The sequence below is a fragment of the Culex pipiens genome, chromosome 2, assembly GCF_016801865.2.
Source record: "Culex pipiens pallens isolate TS chromosome 2, TS_CPP_V2, whole genome shotgun sequence".
Lineage (NCBI taxonomy): Eukaryota > Metazoa > Arthropoda > Insecta > Diptera > Culicidae > Culex > Culex pipiens.
The window spans coordinates 159607777-159630198 of record NC_068938.1 but is presented as its reverse complement, the minus strand read 5'-3'; the positions used below and the strand labels follow the sequence as shown (position 1 = coordinate 159630198).

The window sequence follows — 22422 nt, the reverse complement described above, 5'->3', positions numbered from 1 at the left end:
TTTACGCATAATTGTCCCATGTTCAAAAAAGTGCAACTAAGAAACATAACATCCCAAGTAGCAATCCAAATGCTCCTAAGTTTTATCAGTTTTTATAAAACATTTGAAAAAAGCGTCTTGCTTTTATAAAAGCTTTTATCAAGTCTTTTTGGGCTTAGCAAAACACTGTTCTAGAATTATCTTGAAAAAATCTTGAAATGTTCTCGAAGAACATGGAGCAAAGTTTTATTTATCTCTTTTTTATGTACTTACAGTTATCTTGAAGAAGATATTCCCAGAACAAATTGACTTCACCAAATCAGTATTAAAACCAAGTTGTTTAGGGAAAGCTTTATTCGAAATCTTTTTGTCTTGCCCTTTCAAATGTCAAACTCAGTCTAATTTTAGCAGCAAGAAGATCGGACGTTTCCATAGTGCCGGGAAAGCTCTTTTATTAAATTAAAAAAAGATCATACTGCATTCGTTACTGTTATGTGAGTTTGTGACTAAATTGTGTCAAATTTAGATTCGTGAGGTGATGAAACAAGTGTTGTGCTTCTTTCTGAGCTTCCGGCGATGAACATTGGAAGGCGTTTCCGAATTATCAAGTGAAAAAAAGTGTCAAGTGTTCTTTTCTATTGTTATAAATAAATAAAAACGGTGAACTGAACGTCATTCTTGTTTTATTCAAATTTGACGAAAACTCGTTATTCGTAATTCACGAAAATGACGAAAATGTGCCAAGACATGTTTTTTGGATCTACCTCCAGTGGGCTAAAACTTGCATGCGCTACGGTCGCAGTATTGTGCATTTTACTCTGGGTTAAAACTATATCAAAACTCACTTCAGTCTAGAACTCCTTGCTTACTCTTAAACAAGAGCTTTTCAAGAAACGTTGTTTTTGATCAAGAGCATCTCCAGAAAAGATGTTTTTCTAATAGCTTTAAGCAAGAACAAATAGATGTAACGAATTTCGCCATGTTTAAATGAAAAAACAGCGAGCTAGATGGACGCCATGATGATGTTTACAGCTAAACAAGAAAAGTTTGCTTAAATTTTATGAAAAATGAGAGTTATTCTGACAGAATAATGTATTCGGTGTCTATTTTTTCGAGGTATCTCTAGAAATTGATTGGTGAAATTTTAATGGCATGGATTTTCTCGATATGATTGGCTCGATAATCAAATACTTATTTATATAGTTATTATATTCATGTCACCGAATAAAGTTAACCATTTGTCGTTTAAAGATTCAAAGAATAGTTGGATTTAATAAAGAAAATCTTGCACCCATATTTTCTTGATCAAATATAATTTATCTGAATCAAGAATAAACAAGTTTACATCATGTTTTATTGCGGCTACCAAGAGTTCTTCAAATTAATAATAAATGTGATTAGCTTTAGAATAAGTTCTATTAGATCTCTTGAGAGTATGTGGAGAGTACGTTAAAAATCAACAGCAATACTGTTTGGCTCTAGAACTCTCCTGAAATACGCTCTTGACAACCTCCTAAAATGGTCCATTTTACACTTAACACTGCTTTAACTCTTCTTTATTGCTGCTTTCAGGATAAAGCGGTTTTTTGCTCGAATCTTTCCAGAGACTTTTAAAATATACTTCCAGAGTGAATTAAAACTTAAATTGTTACTTGGGATAGCACATAACTTTGTCAATTTCTCACAAAATTATGAACTTTTTACATGAATTGAAAGCTTAAACATTCAACAATGTTTGACTGATAAGGGTATTTCATCAGATGTACTCTTCGAATCATACCAAGTGCTTTAAAAAAATATTTTAAACCGGCATTTTCAAAATTCCAGTGACTGTAAAAATGCAGGGATCAAGTCTCCCTAAACCACAGACAACAGACGTAGCGGCTAGAACAAAATAATTTGAAAATCTTGTGTAAAAACATGGCTGCTGCATCCTGCTAATCTACTAGCGCCATCTGTTAGCCTATTGCCACTCTCTAAAGCAGCCATGATGGTTTTCTGAGAAGGTGTGTTTGAAAATGCATCACCTAGAAATATATTATTTCAATTTTTCGAAAAAACATGTAAATAGGTAAAGATTACGTTTTTATGCTGTAGTAAATCTACTTAAATAATTAATCAACGCGATTTACGAGCATATGGATGTATTTTTTTCCATTTTATTATCGATATTAAAATAAGAGTCTACCCTGATGCTTTTTTAAACACAGCAACCAAGGCCGCGCTTGAGGCTGTCAAATTCTTGCTGGTTATGTTTATCAACAAAACCAAAAGAGGAGAGCGAAAAGGAGAAGGAGACCTGGTGGAAATCGGGAGGATGGGCAAACGTTTCTTAGAGGAAAAAAGATGGTTCCAGACCAGAAATGAAACAATCCGGAACTGTCGAAGATGGAGAAACAGCACGTTATGACACGACAAAGTGTGAAAGTCATCGGCGCCGTCAGCAAGAGCTACTATCGCGGCCAACCTCGTAAACGTTTTGACCCCGAACGACCGCATTCCGAAGATTATCTCCGGAACCGACAAACTAGCTTCCACGAACACCTCACCCCTCACCTCCAAGACACCAACCTCTTCGACGCCCTCGAAAACCACACCATCTTCTAGTGCCGACACTTCCGGCGAACCCTCGTCGCCATCTCGAATGTTCCCCCCGGCACGTCAGTTTCCCCCACCGGATATCCAGTTCAAGCGTTCCCCTTCCCCTTCCCATCCTCTTCCGCCAGTGCCAAAGCGGTGTCGTATTTGGTCAAGTAAGGATCAGTAGAGATTAAACCGATGGCCTTGTGCGACTTGTGGTTCGTCAAATGTTACCGGGCGACCGTATTTTCCGAGGGAATCTTGATTGGAACGTCGGTCGTTTGCACACCTTCTCCATAACGACGCCGTACACCAATCGGCTATCCGTCGGTGCTAAAATCGGTTCAGGAACCAGATTGGCCACTTTGGTTGCCTCACATTTGTCAAGCAGCTGCAAGCGCGAGAGATTTTGCTGAAATCGGCCGAAATCAACTTTTCATCCAGAACAAACGAACAACAAACAAACGTTGAAAACCGACAAATCTTATGGCGAAACGAAAATGAGAGTAGGCGGAAAGCGATATTTTGACAGCGGGCAATGTGTCAGGGCAAAGCGACTGCAGCGCCACAAACGGATTGCCACAACTAAAAAACCGTTGCAATGATTTACACAAGGTAAGAATCGAGCCCAAACGTCTGTTGTCTGTGCCTAAACGCACTTTTTGCCTTCCTCACCTAACTGAGGAAAGGCTATAGAATCACTCGAAAAACGAAATTTTTGCAATTCCGTCGTGAAACTACTTACTTTTCCTGTCATTCTTGAACGACGAAATAGCCTACTTTTCTGTACCAATACTAACAGAATCGAATAGCAACACTTTTCAAAATAAATGCTTAAAAGTTCTACTTTTCAGCACTGAAATGGGTGCTGAAAAGTTGAACTTTCAGCACTTGTTTCGAAAAGTAACACTTTTCAACATTTTTTTGATTTAAACGATTTATTGACAAAAAACTTGAACATTTTACTTAAAATTTAACTCAATGGGTGTTTTTCGGAATTGCAAAAAATGTTGTATGGAACTCGTTGCAAAACTTGATTTTTTCAGCACTCTTCGTATTTATCCAACTCGGTGAACCTCGTTGGATAAATGTACGACTCGTGCTTAAAAAAATCCTCTTTTTGCAACTTGTTGCATAAACTACTATTTTAATTTGACCTACTAGACCCACCTTCATATATACATATCGACTCAGAATCAAATTTCGAGCAAATGTATGTGTGTGTGGTGGGATGTTTATCAAAAAAAATTGCACTGGATTATCTCGGCACTGGCTGAACCGATTTGGACCGTTTCGGTCTCATTCGATCCGTCTTGGGGTCCCATAAGTCGCTATTGAAAATTATAAAGTTTAGTTAAGTACTTCAAAAGTTATGCTAAAAAAACGATTTTAACAAAAGTCCGAAAGATTGTAAAAAGGGTAGTTTTTGTAAGAAACCCCGTCAGCTTTCTAGAACAAAGCTAATTTTGTAACCCACATGCTGACGAGATACAGGCTTGGGATCAAGTGCCCCCGGGGATCAAGTCTCCCCACTCTCCTCTATTGATTCAAAAAATCATAACTTGGTCAAAGATTGTTTGCCTATTCTGGAAATTTCTGACAAGTTGGCATTTAATGTCCCCTAAAACATATCAGAAACTAAAAAAATAAAAATAGTGTATTTTTTTGCAAATCAAGTGACAAACAGTGAAATTAAAAATCACCCAATATTTTTTTTACCGTGTATCATTTTTTTCAGTGTTGTCCTTATCCATACCTACAACATTGCCAAAGACACCAAATCGATCAAAAAATTCCTTTAAAAGCTACAGATTTTTGAATTTTCACAAATCATTTTAGTATGGACAGCTGCCAAATTTGTATGTAAAATTATGAGCATGAGCATTAGCATGAGAAACCACCCATGGTTGTCCTTCTCCGTTGCTGAACAGGACCATAATATCCCATCAGCACAACCGGTCACACGCTTCAACGATCAAATGATGTTTCCCTTATCAACAGCATTCATGAATGCGCTGAAAAGATAAAACATCACGATCATAAAAACTAGAGCCGGTGCGAATAGGGAACAGTCGTTGGCCACCAACGGCGCCCGCCATGTCAGTTTGTAGATCTCGAGGGAATGGGACGGGAATGTTAGTTAGCCCAGGCTGCTACCAAGGGTGGGTTCTATACGATATCCACACCCCCGCGTGTGTCGGAAAACTACTTCTACTTGGGATTTTGTTAGTGGGTAAGGGTAATGGCCAGGATTCAACATAGAGGATGATGATGCGACCCAATAATCAATGAATTTCGTTTAATGGTGTGATGTATAATGCATTCTCAAGGCAATCAGTCGGAGTATGCGGATGAGACTATTCCCGGTTATTTGGTGTTGAGTTTAGCATAAATGATTCAATCTTAGACAGCCGGCTGTGGAAAGATAAAACGAAATAAAATGCGAAAACGCGAAACCGCCCGGATCGAAATACACACACAATCGGGGGGACAACAGAGACGGAAACGGCAACGAAAATCCTGCGTGATAACCGCGACGCACACCGTTCAAATTCTCCAACGCAACTCAGCTGCCAAATTTGTATGGAAAATTATATGGACAAACTAATGATGCAGAATGGCTTCTGTGAATTTCCGTGATGAATTGTCGTAACAGGCGTGGCTGAATGGTTACGCTTTGTAAGTGTATGATCATGGGTTTGATTCCCATCTGCTCCAGCCTTCCATCGGATGGGAAAGTAACACGTCGGTCTTGGCCTTGGTTGATGTTAGGCCGTTAAGTCATTCCAGGTGTGGGAGTCGTCTTCTTGGTACAAGTACAAACAACACACGAAACTAAGCCAGCTACGGTAGAGGTGCTGGTCGGCAGTTGGACTCACAATCCAAAGGTCGTAATTGTGGTGGAATGTTCGTTGGAGAGCAATTCCAGCTCAAATCGACGTCGTCGTGCTATCATGTCGCACCCGCCATTTTGACGTTCCGAGAAAAACGCGTTTTAATGTTTGACCTTGAATAAACGAAAACTAGAGCACGCAATGTAAACAATAACAAACACGTTTTGTTTGGCTGACCATTCTGTGCATTGTCCCGAAGTTTGGTTGAAGTTGGTTGCTGGAGTCCCGAGTTATAATTACAAATGTTTACGGTAGTCTAGCTTGTACGTGCGACAAACGCATCCTGACTTTCCTGGCCTGAAATCCCTTTGGCTTTTTGTCGCACTTACATCAATTTTCATGGAGTGACAAGATAGCACGACGAGATTGAAACTACTTTCATATGTAAAGTGACAAAAATGCACGGAGTTTTTTCGGTTTTTGTTGAATATCTCAGGATTGAAATCGAATTTTGGGGATCTGTGAAGGTCAAAAGGTGAGGCATTGTGAGCTGCACAAAATGGCGTTCTTAACTCAATTTGGCCCAAAATGCACGTACGACAAGTTAGCACGACGACGACGAAATCAGGAATTTTTCTGGTAATTTTGTACCCGACCCTCTCCGATTTTAATGAAACTTTTTAGACATGTTATCCTAGGCCTATATAAGCCATTTTTGTGTATATATGGAGCCAATTGTACTCGAAAATGACATTTGAGAAGGGCGTAAGTTATTTAAATATTTTTGTATTTTGTAATTTAAAAATACTGTGACTTAAAGCCGTTGCATCGTATCAAAAAGTGGTCTAACACAAACTTGTAGGAAATTGGACGGGCTTTCTGAAAAAAATACACTGCAAGAAAAATACACGCCACTTCCATGAGATTTTTCAATTTTTAAGTTTAAAAGTTAAATTTGAAGGTGATGTTAAAAAACCGCTTAAAACCGCTGTATCTTTACAAGAATTGGGCATTGGACAATGGTCATATGAAGACTTTTATGTAAAATTGACTGGGGAATCGATTCCCAGTTTTTGAAAATTTTGACGTTTAGACCACTTTTCAAAAAAAAACAGTTTAAAAAAAATATTTTTGTATTTTTTTAGGAGAGATATACCATCCTGCATTTTTCGTGAGACTTTTTGTAACATTTTAGGCTATTTCCTCAAAAATTTTGAACGAAAAGAATCGTGACATCACCTTTAAATTTATTTATTTTTACATAAAAATGGAAAAATCTAATGGAAGTGGCGTGTATTTTTCTTTCAGTGTATTTTTTTTCAGAAAGCCCGTCCTATTTCCTACAAGTTTGTCTTTGACCACTTTTTGATACGATGCAACGGCTTTGAGTTACAGTATATTTTAAATTACAAAATACAAAAATATTTAAATAACTTACGCCCATCTCAAATGTCATTTTCGAGTACAATTGGCTCCATATACACAAAAATCGCTTATATAGGCCTAGGATAACATGTCTACAAAGTTTTATTGAAATCGGAGAGGGTCGGGTACAAAAGTACCAGAAAAATTCCTGATTTGAGCTGAAATTGCTCTGGAGTAAACAAGAGGGTAAGGTGCTCTCCTCATTCAAGCCTTTGGACTCGTACACACTTAGATTTTTTTACCGTACTCGGTAAAATTTTTACCGAAATCTCAACAGCCGAGCGCTCGGTAGCCAGCCCGGTAAAAATTAGATTTACTGAGTGCTCAGTAAACTTGATTTTGACAGCTCCGGTTAATCTGTACCGAGGAGCTCGGTAAAATTTTAACGGGCGCTCAGTTTAATTTCGGAACAATTACCGAGCTTACAGTAATGCCTTTTCCCCTTTTTGTTCATATTGATTTTGAAGGTTAGAATAACAAAAAAACATTTATTTACAATAAAATTAACGTATATTCCACAAATTTAAAAGCACGCATGTTTCCGAGATCCAAAATAATAGTTTTGAAGTTAGTCCGGAACCAAGTTCTTAATAAACATTACTTTTTAACAAAATCATATCGTCTGAAAAATATCTCTGCATTTTATCTTGCCTGAAAGAAAGTTTATATTTAATCAAAACATCCATTTGTTTTTAAATGAAAATAACCTTACCTCTATAATAATAGCCAAAGTTCTTCATAAATGTGTTGTTTTTATAACTATTTAAACAAATTTTCATCACACCGATCATTTTTAACCGTTTTCTAAGCGTCAGCAAAACACATTAAATGACAGCTAAGTTTCAACAGTAGAGCTCAGTAATATTTACTGAGTTCCCAGTAAAATTCACCAAAATTTACCGAGCAATCAGTACTTCAATTACCGAGCTGTTAAAAATAACCGAACACATGAGCAGAGCTGAAAATGTCAGGGGTCCTGACGCGAAAATCGGCGACGCATACACGATTTTTTCAGATCCATTCACTGAACCGCAAAACCGTGACATAAACAAACCCGACTCAGTCGTGAGTGCCCAAGCTCACTGAGCAGCTGCAATGCGAGGCAGTAGTCGACCAACGCTCATTCGACGTTGCACGCACACACATAAAGAAACAAGTTTTTACACAAAAAGTTGGTATTTATGCGTGGAAATGTAATTTTGAACATAAGTTATGGTTGTTTTAAGTGTTTTGCACAGTCTAGAACCATTCAATAGTTTAAAAATAGTCAAAATAGTGTTTAGAGAGGATTTTACGAGTCAGTCATACGACACGAATTGAGTGAGTGTAGCTCATTTTTTCATGTCTCTCATTCTCCAGCAGCCGACCGGCACGAGTCAGGCGGCAGTGTTTGAACGGACACAGTAGGCTTACAGTCACATGCTAGCGGTGAACTGACATTTTGGTTTGCTTCATGTGTACGCTGGGTTGGAAACAGTTTGCAGGCCTGCACATGAGTTTACTGAGTTAATCAGCAGAATGAAATACCGTAGTTTGGTAATTTATGCTGAACTTCAGTAATTATTTTACTGTAGCATGGTAATTTTGACAAAAACTACTGATAGCTCAGTAAAATATGACTTTTACTGAGCAATCTCAGTAAAAAAATTACCGAGTAACGAATTCCTGATTTAGTGTGTAGATTCGAGCAGAAACTTGCGATAGAGACCACTCGGTAAAGTGGATGGTTGTTGCTGCCGTTTTCAAAAAATATAAGTTTAAGGTTTCAATGATTTTTTTAATCTTTTGTAGATAAAAATGGCTTATTATTTTTACAATAGCTTTTCATTTAAAAAAATCGCATAAGTCTAAATAAAGAATTATTTTGATCAAGACTATCAGCATGTATAGCCCATTTACGACACGATTTATCGAATTGTTATCATATTTTAGTCTGAAAGCCCTTTTCCTCTTTTACCGCGGTTTAAAAAACGCGCGGAAATGGCGAAACAAAACGCATAAAAGCATGCAAAAATCTCTTTACTTCGGATGCTATCCCTTAGCCAGCCAGTTTTAAACAGTAAATAAAACAATATTTTTCTAAATGCTTTATAAGGATTTTTTCTTGCATTACAATCTTTCTTAAAATACCTTTTATCCTCGTGGGAATTGGTACAAAATTTCCAAATTACTTCTTTAAAGGTTACCCCGTTCCGAAGGTGACGTGATTGGCGTGTTCTGTCGTCATCACCCAACACACCTCCCCCGCGCTCTCACCGACGGCGACGACAAAACATATATAAAACGCCAGTGTTTATCAGCGAATTTAGTCAGTTCGAATACCGGTTTGTCCGCGAAGCCCCAGTGTTCACACCTGAACAGTGCGTTGTGCGACAGTCGAACGATTGCCATTTTTACGGTTCAGTCGAGTTTCATTCATTGTTGAGATCAGTTCACCGGTTCCGTTCCGGAGAATCTCGCGCCATTATGATGGAGAAGGTCGTCGTCGTTGCGGTTCTGCTGTGCTGCTCATTAGTTGCACTTTGCAACGGTAATTTTATTCGCTCATTACGATGCGTTACGTGTTACGATTGGGTGCATTTGTTACAGTTTGACTCAGTTAGGGGAAATCCCAAAGTCAATTGGGATAATGATATTATAAAGTGCCTGTAATATTTTAAACTGTATGTGTTCTAGATTTGTTGGATTTAATGTTGTGACTTTAAGAAGAAGATTAAGTGAAAAAGTGATATCAATTGGACATAAGAAGAGATATGGGTCATTTTACGTGAAGCACTCGAAATCATTGGACCTAAAAAGTGATTTGTGATTTCTGATTGTGTAAAAGTTAATAAATGCAACCTTATGTTTGCAAGTACTAAAAAATTTGAAAAAGAAATACGCAACTTTCAGTACCCAACAATGTATAGGTCATCGTTCGAATTCTGAAGTTAGCGCAGATTTTGTGATAAAAGTTGATTTTTACCCTCTTTTATCATTTTTTCGTTTTTGCGTATGGCGCGTCGAAAACATCAGTTTTTATATTTTAAAAAATCATACCTCAGAAGCCTGTTAATGGATATTCGCAATTTTTGGATATGTTATGTGAATTATTACAAAATATTTTCAGACATGAGCTCTATGGTCCCGATACCTCTTTAAATATTCAGGTTATTTTTTCGGAGCGTATTTTTTTCTTAAGAGCCTAAATAGTAATCTTTCTTTTGAAACGTATCGCTCTAGAATTTGTTTAGATGTTCCGGAGATTTGATGTTTTTAAAAAATGTGGTTTTTGCAAAAATCCAAGAAAAACGCAATTTTAGTACGGGTCTAATTTCTTTGACTAAGCAACTTTCATGCCAAATTTGAGCCAAATCGGAGCATTTCGATCCTTCCTGTTTGACGTGGAATGGTTAAATTGAAAAAAAATAATAATTATATTCTCAGATTTGTTTCCCAAGCCAAGGGAAACTAGAATCTTTAGGCTTATTGAATATATAATTTTGCTTGAAATCTTAATTGAGGGATAACTAAACAAAACTTATTAACTTATAACTCAGCTAGTAAAACCTAATCCTAGATAAATTTTTATTGTTATTTCTTGTCCATCTAATAAAAAATATTTGAAAACATTGAACTCATGACTTTATTCTGGGATCATTTTAAAATATTATTTTATGCAGCCTTATTATAAGCACCGTCTGTTGTTTTTTGCCCTTGCTTGATCATCATTCAATTATTTTTTTAGTTATTTTGCTCTGATGTAAAGTTTAAACTAACAGGAAATTGTTACTGAATGAAAACAAAACTTGGACTTTTCAAAAATAAAATAAAATTCAAATTACAAGTTTAAACAAAAACATAATTTTTTAAATCTTCTTTATTTTTTAGTAGAATGTATTGAATCTATGACATTTCCCCGAAACCCATATTACCGAAGGGACATTTCCCCGAATGCCACTTCCCCGAAAAGACACTTCCCCTAATAGTCATTTCCCCGAATTCCATTTACCCGAATCATCCACATCCCCGAATGCCATTTCCCCGAATGGGCCACAATCCCGAATGCCACTTACCCGATTAGTCATATCCCTGAATAGTCATTTCCCTGAACACCATTTCCCCGAACGCGGTCAAGCGGAAATAGCATTTTATAAGAAAAAATTGATGGCAATTTTTATCACATCAAACTACATATCTTTCTTGAAAGGTTTGTATTGGCCTTGAATGATCAACTTTCTTTTTGGCTTCACTCAGAACAGACGTAACATTTTAGGGGGGAAGGGGTGTTGAAAGGTTTGGTACTATTCATTCAAATACAATGAATATTGTTACAGACTTTTTTTATTATTCTCAAAACAAATACTTTTTTCTTATAGACATGATAATAATAATGCAATAGAAGTTTTGTTATTTTTTATGATTCAAAAACATACCGTGCGATTTTCGTAGTACCCCGTATCAGTAGAACCCCGTGCACACTGATCATTTTATTCACATTGCTGGTTTGGGATTTGGCGAAACGTATAATCAACAAAAACTTCAAATAAAATTTGTACCAGCCTTATGTACCTATTTGTTCGATTTTTGCGTTCTTGAATAAAATTCGAAAAAAGACAAATTTCCTTGCAAATTTCTCAAAAACGACATCTAATCATGCGGTTGAATACAAATGTTATTTGAACAACAAAAAATCTAGTATTTGGGTCCTAAAATTAAGCTTAAATTTGTGATATTATTGTTCACAAGAAAAATAAGCTTTACTAAGTATGACCCTTTAAACGACCGCAAAGGATTTAAAATGGATTTTTAATTCAATTTCTAAAAATTCACTTCACGGCCCTTCTTGGCGGAAAAGCTCCTATTTGACAGCTCATTCTAGGGGGACCATAGTTGATCCATCGAAAAAATGTTGTCTTGTCAATAACTTTTTTTTTTGCATAAAAATGAAAAAAAGTTATCAAACATGGTTTTTAATCGTGTTTCTTACCGTTGTTCATAAAAATTGACAAAGGGCTTTACTACCCAATTTACAACATTTAATCAACAGCATACCCGAAAAAGCTGTTTGTTCGGTAAAATTGAGAAAGAAAATAACTGTTAGTCATGGAAAAAGGCTTTAGGCTAGTACGCAGATCGGAAGAAAAGGGGTCAAGAAACAGCTTTACGAACAGTAGAACAAAGGATAGGGAGCGATTTCTTGGGGCTTTTCTTCACCCTCTCTGGCTTGCTTCTGCTGCCGCTGCTGCCCATTTGAAATTTTTCTTCACCGATTCCTTCCGAAGTGCATACACCTAGTGCGTCCATCCCGAAAATTCCCGGGACAAAAATCCCGGAATTTTTCCAAAACCGGGAGTTCCCGAATCCCGGGAATTTTCATAATTTGTCCCGGGAATTCCCGAAATTGAAAAAAAAAAATCAAATTTTAGTCTGGAAATTCAGTTTTGGTTATAGAAGTAGATGAACATTCGATATGAATTTTAAAGCATTAAAATTTGTGTTCGAGATATTCAGCCTTAATTTGTCTTATTAGAGAAAATTGTTTAATTTTTTATTTCACTTATCCGCAAAATGCCTAGCGCAATCAATTTAGGATTTTAAATTTGAAAAAAAATCATCTTAAATCATTTTTCATCAAACACCAGAATCTGGGGCAAATCACGACAAATGTAACAAATTAAGACAGCTATTTAAGTAAATTTATTGCATCGTGTTTTGAATAACTTCGGTTAAAACAGGAACAGAACAAAACAATTATTTCACTGATTTCCAAATTTATTGCTCTAAAATCTCTTTTCAGCCTGTAGTCCTGATTTTCCCCAGTTGGCGGTAGTAACTTAAAGATAATTAGTTAAATATGTTTTATAAAAAATAAGACATTCAAAACTTATCTGAAATTTTACATTGACTGGTATCATTTTATTTCCAGAGTTTTTTTTAAAGCTCCTATAAACATATGAAAGACAATAGCTTGTAGGACAACTTAAAAAAAAAAACTCTGGTTTTGTTGTCAATTCTCGTTTTTATTTGACATTTTCAAAGAATTTTTTGAAGCTTTTCTAGTTATGGCAATATGACATATAAAAAAAAATATATTAAAGGAATATATTTAAAAAACACTTATTTAATTTGAATCACATTGAAATTGAAATTTGTGGTTTTATTTTATCCAAACCACAGCAAACATTTTTAATATCTTTTAAGTTATTTAAAAACTGTCTAGATTGAAGTGTAGATTGTCACCAATTATTTTAATTGAGCTAATTCTATGATTTTAAGCTTGAACATATCAAATACTATGAAAACATAGATTTTACGACTGCTTCAAAAATTTCCCGGGATCCCGGGAATTCCCGGGATTTCAAAAATATTTTTCCCGTTTCCCGGGAAATTCAAAACCCGGGAAAATTGGACGCCCTACCGCTTTTAGCGAAAATGATGATGAGGGGATATGCAAATTCGGGTAATTTTTAATTTAAATAAACGGCAATTGGCGTGAGTGTCACTTCGGGGAAATGGAATTCGGGGAAATGGCCGATTAGGGGAAATGGCATTCGGGGATATAACCGATTAGGGGAAATGATATTCGGGGAAATGGCATTAGGGGATGTGGCTGATTAGGGGAAGTGGTATTCGGGGATGCGACCAATTAGGGGAAATGATTTTCGGGGAAATGAGCTAGACCCGAATGTATTAATATATAATAATACACTTATCGAAAGTTGATTGCGTTTAAAAATTGTTATACTTAAAAAATGATCAAATTGTGAAATTCAACAGCAACTGGTGAAATTACCCCAGTCTTTGAGGTAAAATTACACATTTTTTACACAAATTCTATCAACATTTCCTGATGTATAATCACCATCTTTATTTTTATTGTGTTTTTTTTTTTAGTTCCCACAATTACTGCTTCACTTTCTGAACGGATTTAAATTATTCACATTCCTTCTTGAGTTTACACAGTATTTATTTTTCAATTTTGGTAGGTTGAAAACTTTTTTTTTGAATCAGTATCTCTTGAATTTCAAAAAGAAGAAATATTCAACCATCAAATAATTGACCTTCCAAGGCTATTTTTTAAGTTTAACTTATTAGGTAAAGGCTTTTTCTGAATTTAATACAGGATTTTGTTCCGTCTAAAGCCATTTTTTTTATTATTTTGCTTTAAAACTCGTTTGCTGAGAAGAGTTTTGTTACTCCGTTTTTTCTACGCAATCAAAGTAAAAAAGTAAATCTTTCCCTGTTCCTGAGTGGAACACCCTTGAAGAGTATCGGGGCCGGCATTTACAAAGCGGATTCAGTGACAGATTATTATTCAACTTAATGTTAACATGTTAAGGTTGATGTTAACATTCCATAGGTTGTCTTCCTAAGGTGTCTTGATGCCAACCTTCTGTGGCCGAATGGTTACGGGTTTCGCCTCATAAGCGGAATGTCATGGGTTCTTCTCAGGGTGGCAGCCTTAGGTTTAAGTTCAGAGGTAGCAGCAACCGCATGAGTATAAAACGGTTGCTTCACGTGCTCTTCAAGCAAGTGATCGATCTTGGGATATTCCTTTGCGCCTCTTTCCCAAAATACTTTCCTCGTGTCTTCGCATGTAAATAATGCCCAGCCGATCGGTATTGCACTGCAGTCCAGTCGCATTGTCCAGATCAGAGCAAAGGGAACACCGCAAAAGTAGCGCCGCAAAAAGACAATTGTCTTTACAAGACCCCGCGCGGCAAATAATAGCTGCTGGGAAGAGCTTGAAAAATGACACGAAAAAATTGTCACCGCGGTTCTAGCGATACATAGCGCACAAGGCACAAGGAATGGAGTTTACAGCATCTGGATGGAACAGCACTTTTCCTCTCAATAGGAACTGTGTTATAGATCTGGAAATGCTTAATAACAGTAAAAATGGGTAACACGATACAATAGTCCTTGTAATCAGGATTCAGTGTCTTAATACTCAAACAGAAAAAAAGGTGTCTTGATAAGGTCCAGTTTGTGACGATACACTACCTTTCCTTTACTAAGCAATCGAATCCAGAAGGGAAAAGATCACCAGTTGTGTTGGTCCGAGCCGGGATTTAAACCCCGATCTACAGCTTACGAGGCGGAAGCGCTACCACTAGGCTACGTGGCTCGGTACGCAATCAAAGAATTACATTTAAATTTCTACCACAGTAAAATAAATCAGAAAAAATAGAAAAAAAACACGTCTACTTTACGTCGTCTACCTTCAATTAATGAAAATTTATTACAGGATCAAAGTTTAATAGCTGAACAGATTACTTTCGAAATAACAAATAAACCTTTTGGTTTCAATATTTGAGATAAAATTAAAAAAAAAAAAATTATATACCAATTATTGAATCTTTCCTTTTGTCGTTCAATGTTGATTGCTGGAGACTGCCCACATATTAATTGAGTTTGGTAAAGAATTATCTAACATCTGAATTTAGTAACATTTAATGTTGTACATATTTTGTATAAATTGTATAAATTACCGTTGTATTACAAATTGCTTCTAAAAGACAATGATTTTGACATTTTATTATCCTCAGCTGAAACGGAAGAGCCCTGCCCTGCCCCACCAAAGCACTACACAGAGCTTGGCTGCAAACCCATCAAAGACGAAGGACACCGTTGCCCAAATCGGTGAGTATTTTGAACCCCATTTACGCCATACTACAGATTACAAACAATACATCACGTTTACACACCCCCGCACCATTAACGTAAATCATACGTCGCAGCTGCCTTTTTTTTTGCTGAATGAATGACGCCCCGGAACAAAACAGGTTTTAATTGAGTTTGCTCACGCACGTTTCCAGGTACGAGTGTCCGGAGCTAACGGATCGTGACGGCCAAAAGTGCTACTTCAATGGAAACATTTACGAGCCCGGAACCGGTCTGTCGAAAACCGACCAGGAGCTGGTCAGCTGTAGCCCGGCATGCCGTTGCAATAAGTGAGTGATTGGAAATAATTAAAATATAAGACTCCTTCCATAATTCTTTCTTAGAATGTTAAATACACAGTAAAATCTGTATTTAAAAATGACTGTAATTTATCTAATCTAATTTATCGTGAAATCTCAATGTCTTCCTCAGCAAAACTTCGCCAGCATCCTTCACCTGTGCCTCGATCGACTGTCCGGAGTTCTTTGGCCCGAAGGAGGACTGCATCTACCAGTACGAAAAGGGCCAGTGCTGTTCCTCGGGTGCGCCAGTTTGCGGGGAGGACAAGATCGAACAGTTGGCCGAGTGCTACTTCGAAGGTGAACTGTACCGGGAAGGTCAGAAGATGTATCCGACGGAGGAATCGTGCTACAGCTGCCACTGCCAGAAGGGTTTCGACAACAGCACGGTGGTGGGCAATCCGCACTGCCAGGAAGTCAACTGTGGAATCGAACTGCGCAGCTCGGAACGACTGGCCCGTGGATGCATTCCGGTGTACTTTGGAAACGACCGATGCTGTCCGATTTCGTGGAGATGTCGTAAGTGAAACCAAAAAGCATGATCGAAGATTGTCTTAACTCAATGAAAATCTTACTTTTACAGCGGAGGACAAGGACACCGTCATCGTCGAAGGTCGTCGTGGAGCCGAAGAAGTCACCGATCCCAAGATGCAGTGCAAGTTTGGAAAGTTGACCATGGGTGTGGGAGATTCGATTTCCTCGGAAGACAAGTGTGTCTCGTGCAAGTGCACTGTCCCGCCGATGCCGCATTGCATCCAGAGCAGGGAATGTTAACTCTGGTTGGAGTTCAGTATTCGTTTGAGTTATCCCGTTGGTGCTTAAATCTACAGCAAAACGTACAAAATTATTTCACTTATTTATTGTATACATTGTAGTTGAGTAAGAAATCAAAAAGATCAATAAACTGCATGCATTTTTTGAACATTCAAATCAAGTTTTATTTTAACTGTTTTCGTTAATCCGATTTTGCTCAATGTAATTAATTTAAATTTAATTTATTTTTTATGTTTTTAAAAGATATTTTTTTGTTTAATGTTTTTTTCTCCATTGTTTTTATATTCGAAAGACACGCCAGAATTATTCTTCAACCGTTATCATCTACTACCCTCTACTACTACCAATTATTTTTTCAATAATTTTTATTTATTCCGGAGGTGATTTTGAGCAACTTTTTCTTTTCAGTTTTTTTATATGCATTTATCTTGTTTTGGTTTAGTTTTCCTACAACGTAATTTCACTGTGGAGTAATTATCTACGTTACGTTATCTACGCAAATATGTATTTTGTTACAAACTTTGGAGAAAAACCATTCGGCCCTATCTAAATATTTTTGAAAAAATCAAAGTGTACGTGTTTTTGGGGACCCCAAACTTCATGCTTCCCCTCGAGTTGAGCCTGCGAAGTCATTTTTGTCATTTTTTGTTGGTCAGTGGTATGATTAAGACTTCTCAGATAAAAAATAAGTAGGTACACGGAAAATAAAATTTCATTTGACATTTTATCACTAAAAGTTGAATCCCCAAAATACGTAATATTTATTCTTAGTTTTTTTTTTAAATTTGTTTAAGTGGATTAAAAAAAATCTTCGAGTTTAGGATTATGCAAAATTTGGTACCGGAGATAAAAATACGATGATTTTTACAAACATCTGAAGTACTATCAATAATAACTTCAAAAAACATTTTAAGATGCAACACAAATTTGCAACAGAAAATGACTATACAGTCCAGACTCGATTATCCGAAGGCCTCGGACAAAATTCACTTCGGATAATTGAATCACGATTTTTTTAATTTTGAATATTTGGACCTTTTGAAATGTTAGTCTTGATTTAAAAAAAATATTGTTTTCGAAAAGATCGGAAAATTTCACGTATGTTTTATATTTTAACATTGTAAATCGGACCATTAGTTGCTGAGATATCGACATTAAAAAATGATGGGTTGTTTGGGTGAGACTTAGAAAACATCAATTTTCCTGTTTATAAATCTTTGCATGACAATACCTCAGCAACTAAGGGTCCTATCAACAAAATTCAAAAAAGCAAAATATAGAGAATTTTCTCAGCTCTACAAAAATATTTTTTTTCAGAAGTGGGCATACATGGGCACTAGTTAAAAAAATGAATTTCTGCTACTATTTTCAAAAAAGTTACCTAAACATGGCTTTAACTTGAAAACGGTGCACTTTATCAAAATTTCACTAAAGTACTTTTTGATTGTAAATTTGATTTTACATCGAAAAATGAAGTTGAAAAATTTTTGCGATCAATATTTCGATTTTTTGAAAAAATCAGTATTGATTCAAAAATTCATAACTCGGTCAAAGATTTTTTGCACAACCTGGAAATTTCTGAAAAGTTGGCATTTTATGTCCTCTAAAACAAATAAAATAATTTAAAAACAGTGTTTTTTTGCAAATCAAGTTTTTGTGACAAAAAGTTAAATAAAAAATCACCAAATTTTTTTTACCGTGTATAATTTTTTTCCAGTGTAGTCCATATCAATACCTACAACTTTGCCGAAGACACCAAATCGATCAAAAAATTCCTTCGAAAGATACAAATTTTTGAATTTTCATACATCGTTTTTGTATGGACAGCTGACAAATTTGTATGGAAAATTATATGGACAAACTAATGATGCAAAATGGCTTCTTTGGGCATACCGAAGGCACCAAAAAAGTTTCAGTCGGATTAAAAATACAAATTTTTTCCTTCAATTATTATCCAATATTCAAATTTTGGAATAAAATGTTACCTTTGAAGTAGGCCAAAAACACTTATTTTTAATATTTTCAAATGCTGGGATTGGTTTTAAGTCTTTTATTATTTTTATAGAAATGAACATAACATAGATAAAAATGTTTAGTTTTAATACTGAAAATCAAAATGATTACAAAAATTAGGGTTAATTAGATGACACCGGGAAAACAAAATCACAAAATTTAAACTTTAAGAGATCTTATCAACCACCAGACCAGATCAGATGTTAAAATATAAAGTGTAGTAAATTTTCTCAATCATTCAAAAATATTATTTTTATTTAATTTTGCTTTTTTTTGTTTTTAACATTATTTAATGAAAAGGAATATTTCATCAAATACCTATTTTTTATTATTTAATGATGTAAACTTTTTTAAACAATCTCTCATAAGAAGATGGGTAAAATGGTTAAAGATTACAGTAAATGTATAAAGCAATAATTTATTATTTATTTTTGTAAAAAATCTTTACAATTTCCATAACCTCTGATACAAATATCGAACGCTCATAAAAGGTGTCAGTAGCAGGCCTGCAAAAAGTTTCCAACCCAGCGTACACATGAAGCAAACCAAAATGTCAGTTCACTACTAGCATGGGACTGTAAGCCTACTGTGTCTGTTCAACCACTGCCGCCTGACTCGTGCCGGTCAGCTGCTGGAGAATGAGAGACGTTAAAAAATGAGCTACACTCACTCAATTCGTGTCATATGACTGACTCGTAACATCCTCTTTAAACACTATTTTGACTATTTTTAAACAATTGAATGGTTCAAGACTGTGCAAAACACTTCAAACAACCATAACTTATATTCAAAATTACATTTCCACGCATGAATACGAACTTTTCGTGTAAAAACTTGTTTCTTTATGTGTGTGCGAGCAACGTAGAATGAGCGTTGGTCGACTACTGCCTCGCATTGCAGCTGCTCAATGAGCTAGGGCACTCACGACTGCGCCGGGTTTGTTTATGTCACGGTTTTGCGGTTCAGTGAATGGATCTCAAAAATTCGTGTCAGCGTCGCCGATTTTCGCGTCATGACCCCTGACATTTTCAGCACTGGTCAGTAGCATCGCAATTCTTTTTTTTTTTTTTTGTGAATTTGAATATATGGGTCATTCCATCTGAAGTGTGCAAGAAAAAATGCAAATTTGAAAATTACCATCTCCGATTCTGCTCAAATTTGGCAGAGCTGTTGAGACTATCAAAACATGCAAAAATCCAGAATTTCATCCAAATCGGACCACCCCCTCCATTTTTGTACCCTCCCAAAAAATCGACTTTTTGGCGATTTTGAGCGAAACCCCTATCTTCAAACGACGATAACTCAGAAACCACAACTCTTAGAGGGTCGGTCTTACACTCAATTTTGAAGGAAATTGGACGTAGAATCCATTTCCGTGATCAACATTTAGATTAAAATATTTTTTCTACCTGTATTGCGCAATTGAAAACTTTAAATGGCCGTATCTCAAAACAACCCTATTTATTTTTTAAATTTGACCTCACCATCGTATTCCCCGGCCAATTTTACATAAGAATCACTTATCGACAGAAAGGAATATGTTTCGTTCCAGAGATATCGAATTTTAAAGTTTTGAGTTTTTGAGATTACCTACATTAGCTTCATTCGCCGCATCTGCTAGAAGCATTCAGAAGCGCTGTTCAATAACTGCTACCTGATTATTTATTGAATTAAGATTTCATCCCAAATAATCATTAGCAAATTAGGCAAAAATGTAATGTACACCACTGTAGGAAACTGCTGTATAATCTTAAATTTAAAAAAAATAGTATACGGTGAATTTGTGTGCTAGCCCACAGGACAGAGCAAGAACGACACGCAATACAGGGCAGAATGGAATTCCCGCAGAGCTAGCAGGAAATTGTAATTGATCTTGTAAGTAACACTTAAGAAAAAGTGTACGATACATTATCGTGTTAAAAATTATGAATTAACATGAATAAAACTCTCGTGAAGCATGATTAAGGAGGAGGATTTCTGGAAAGTATAAAACTGAAAAATGTAAGAAAATCACAAAGATTAATCTGATTTATTATCTAGTTGTGTTATTATTCAGTTGTGTTGATTTTGACACCGTCCGAACAATAATATTTTTTATTGTTTGTCAATCATTTCGAAATCTTGGAAGACGATACAGCTGCTGTCCACATGTATCAGAAGTATATGGTATTGCTTTTGAAATTAAATGTACCAGAATTGAAAAAAAAAATCATCAATTATTCAGATAAAATACAATATAAAAATCGGTTTAATATGATCAATATTTCAAACCGTGAGGCAGATTTTGGGGTTTTTGCTGAATGGCACTATTTCGCTACCGCACATGGCAATAGCTCTAGAACCCATGAGAATTATTTCATCTACTACAGCCAGCTCTACATTTGTTCTCGTTTCAAATAAAAGAAGAAATAAAAGAAATAATTTGAGAAAGTGGGAAGAAATAAGGAATTAGGAAAAATATGAAAATAACAGAAAAATGATAAATTTTCGAAAATTGTATTGTAAAAACTCTGTAGCATTTGCAAATAAATATTAAAAGTTTAAATTTTACTTAACATAGTTCAATGACACTGAGATCAGGAAAAATAGTGCATTAAAATTTACCCAATAAATATTCCTTAAAAAAAAAACTGTTCAAGGTATTGATTATCTCAAAATCGTATAAAATTATAAAAATAATTCATCTTACAGAACACCAGGTAGTAATTATTGATCAGCGCTTCTGAATGCTTCTAGCAGATGCGGCGAATGAAGCTTGTTAAGGTGGAAACGTGTGGCGTCCCAAATCGAGAAAGCAGACAATTTACTGTTGTCAGCTTCAAGCTGTAAATTAAGTTTATTTTTAGAGAATTCATTGGGATTGTTGGGGGAGGGCTTACATTATTTGGTGCACAACGACTTCTTTTGTGGATTGGCCTACTGTTGCGACTGCTAGCTGATGGTTCCTAAATTTCATAGTTTGGTTAGAACTTGTTTCAAATAAGAAATGGGTAACAACTACTTTTAGCCGTATCCTGCAATGCGGACTCCCGCAGCTACTGGTAATTTTCCCCCGATACCGCTGGCGCCGAAGTCACCTGAGCAGGTAGAATTAGTTAGAATAAATTTATATATAAGATAATCCGCCACTACTTTTCAATTCTTCTCTCGGTTCGAAAAAACTATAATTTGTCGATAATCTCCACGTTTGCTGTACCCGCGTTGTAAAGCCTCTTCTCACAGACGATGACTTGCAGACTGGCTTCTTCCCCGACGTGCAGAAGATGACGTCTTGCTGTCTCGAGTGACAGCCGACGCACCGCCTTGCGCGACCTGCGAGGCGCCGCCTCGACCTGCGGCCGGTTCACGTGGGACTACGTCGTTACAAAGCTAATGTAGGTAATCTCAAAAACTCAAAACTTTAAAATTCGATATCTCTGGAACGAAACATATTCCTTTCTGTCGATAAGTGATTCTTATGTAAAATTGGCCGGGAAATACGATGGTGAGGTCAAATTTAAAAAATAAATAGGGTTGTTTTGAGATACGGCCATTTAAAGTTTTCAATTGCGCAATACAGATAGAAAAAATATTTTAATCTAAATGTTGATCACGGAAATGGATTCTACGTCCAATTTCCTTCAAAATTGAGTCTAAGACCGACCCTCTAAGATTTGTGGTTTCTTAGTTATCGTCGTTTGAAGATAGGGGTTTCGCTCAAAAATCGCCAAAAAGTCGATTTTTTGGGAGGGTACAAAAATGGAGGGGGTGGTCCGATTTGGATGAAATTCTGGATTTTTGCATGTTTTGATAGTCTCAACAGCTCTGCCAAATTTGAGCAGAATCAGAGATGGTAATTTTCAAATGCTGTTCCGCTTCAGATGGAATGAACC

At 36.1% G+C, this 22422-nt stretch overlaps 2 protein-coding genes across 2 annotated transcripts in view; both read left to right on the top strand.

The window, feature by feature from the left end:
* The window catches only part of LOC128092976 (uncharacterized), a 29703-nt gene that overhangs the window by 5428 nt on the left and 1853 nt on the right, over positions 1–22422 (top strand). The window lies entirely within an intron of this gene.
* Positions 9132–16693, top strand: LOC120432011 (kielin/chordin-like protein). The gene is made up of 5 exons (XM_039597146.1): positions 9132–9348; positions 15350–15443; positions 15620–15754; positions 15897–16282; positions 16347–16693. The coding sequence occupies exons 1-5, from the start codon at positions 9285–9287 to the stop codon at positions 16535–16537; spliced, it is 870 nt and encodes a 289-aa protein (XP_039453080.1). The 5' UTR covers positions 9132–9284; the 3' UTR covers positions 16538–16693.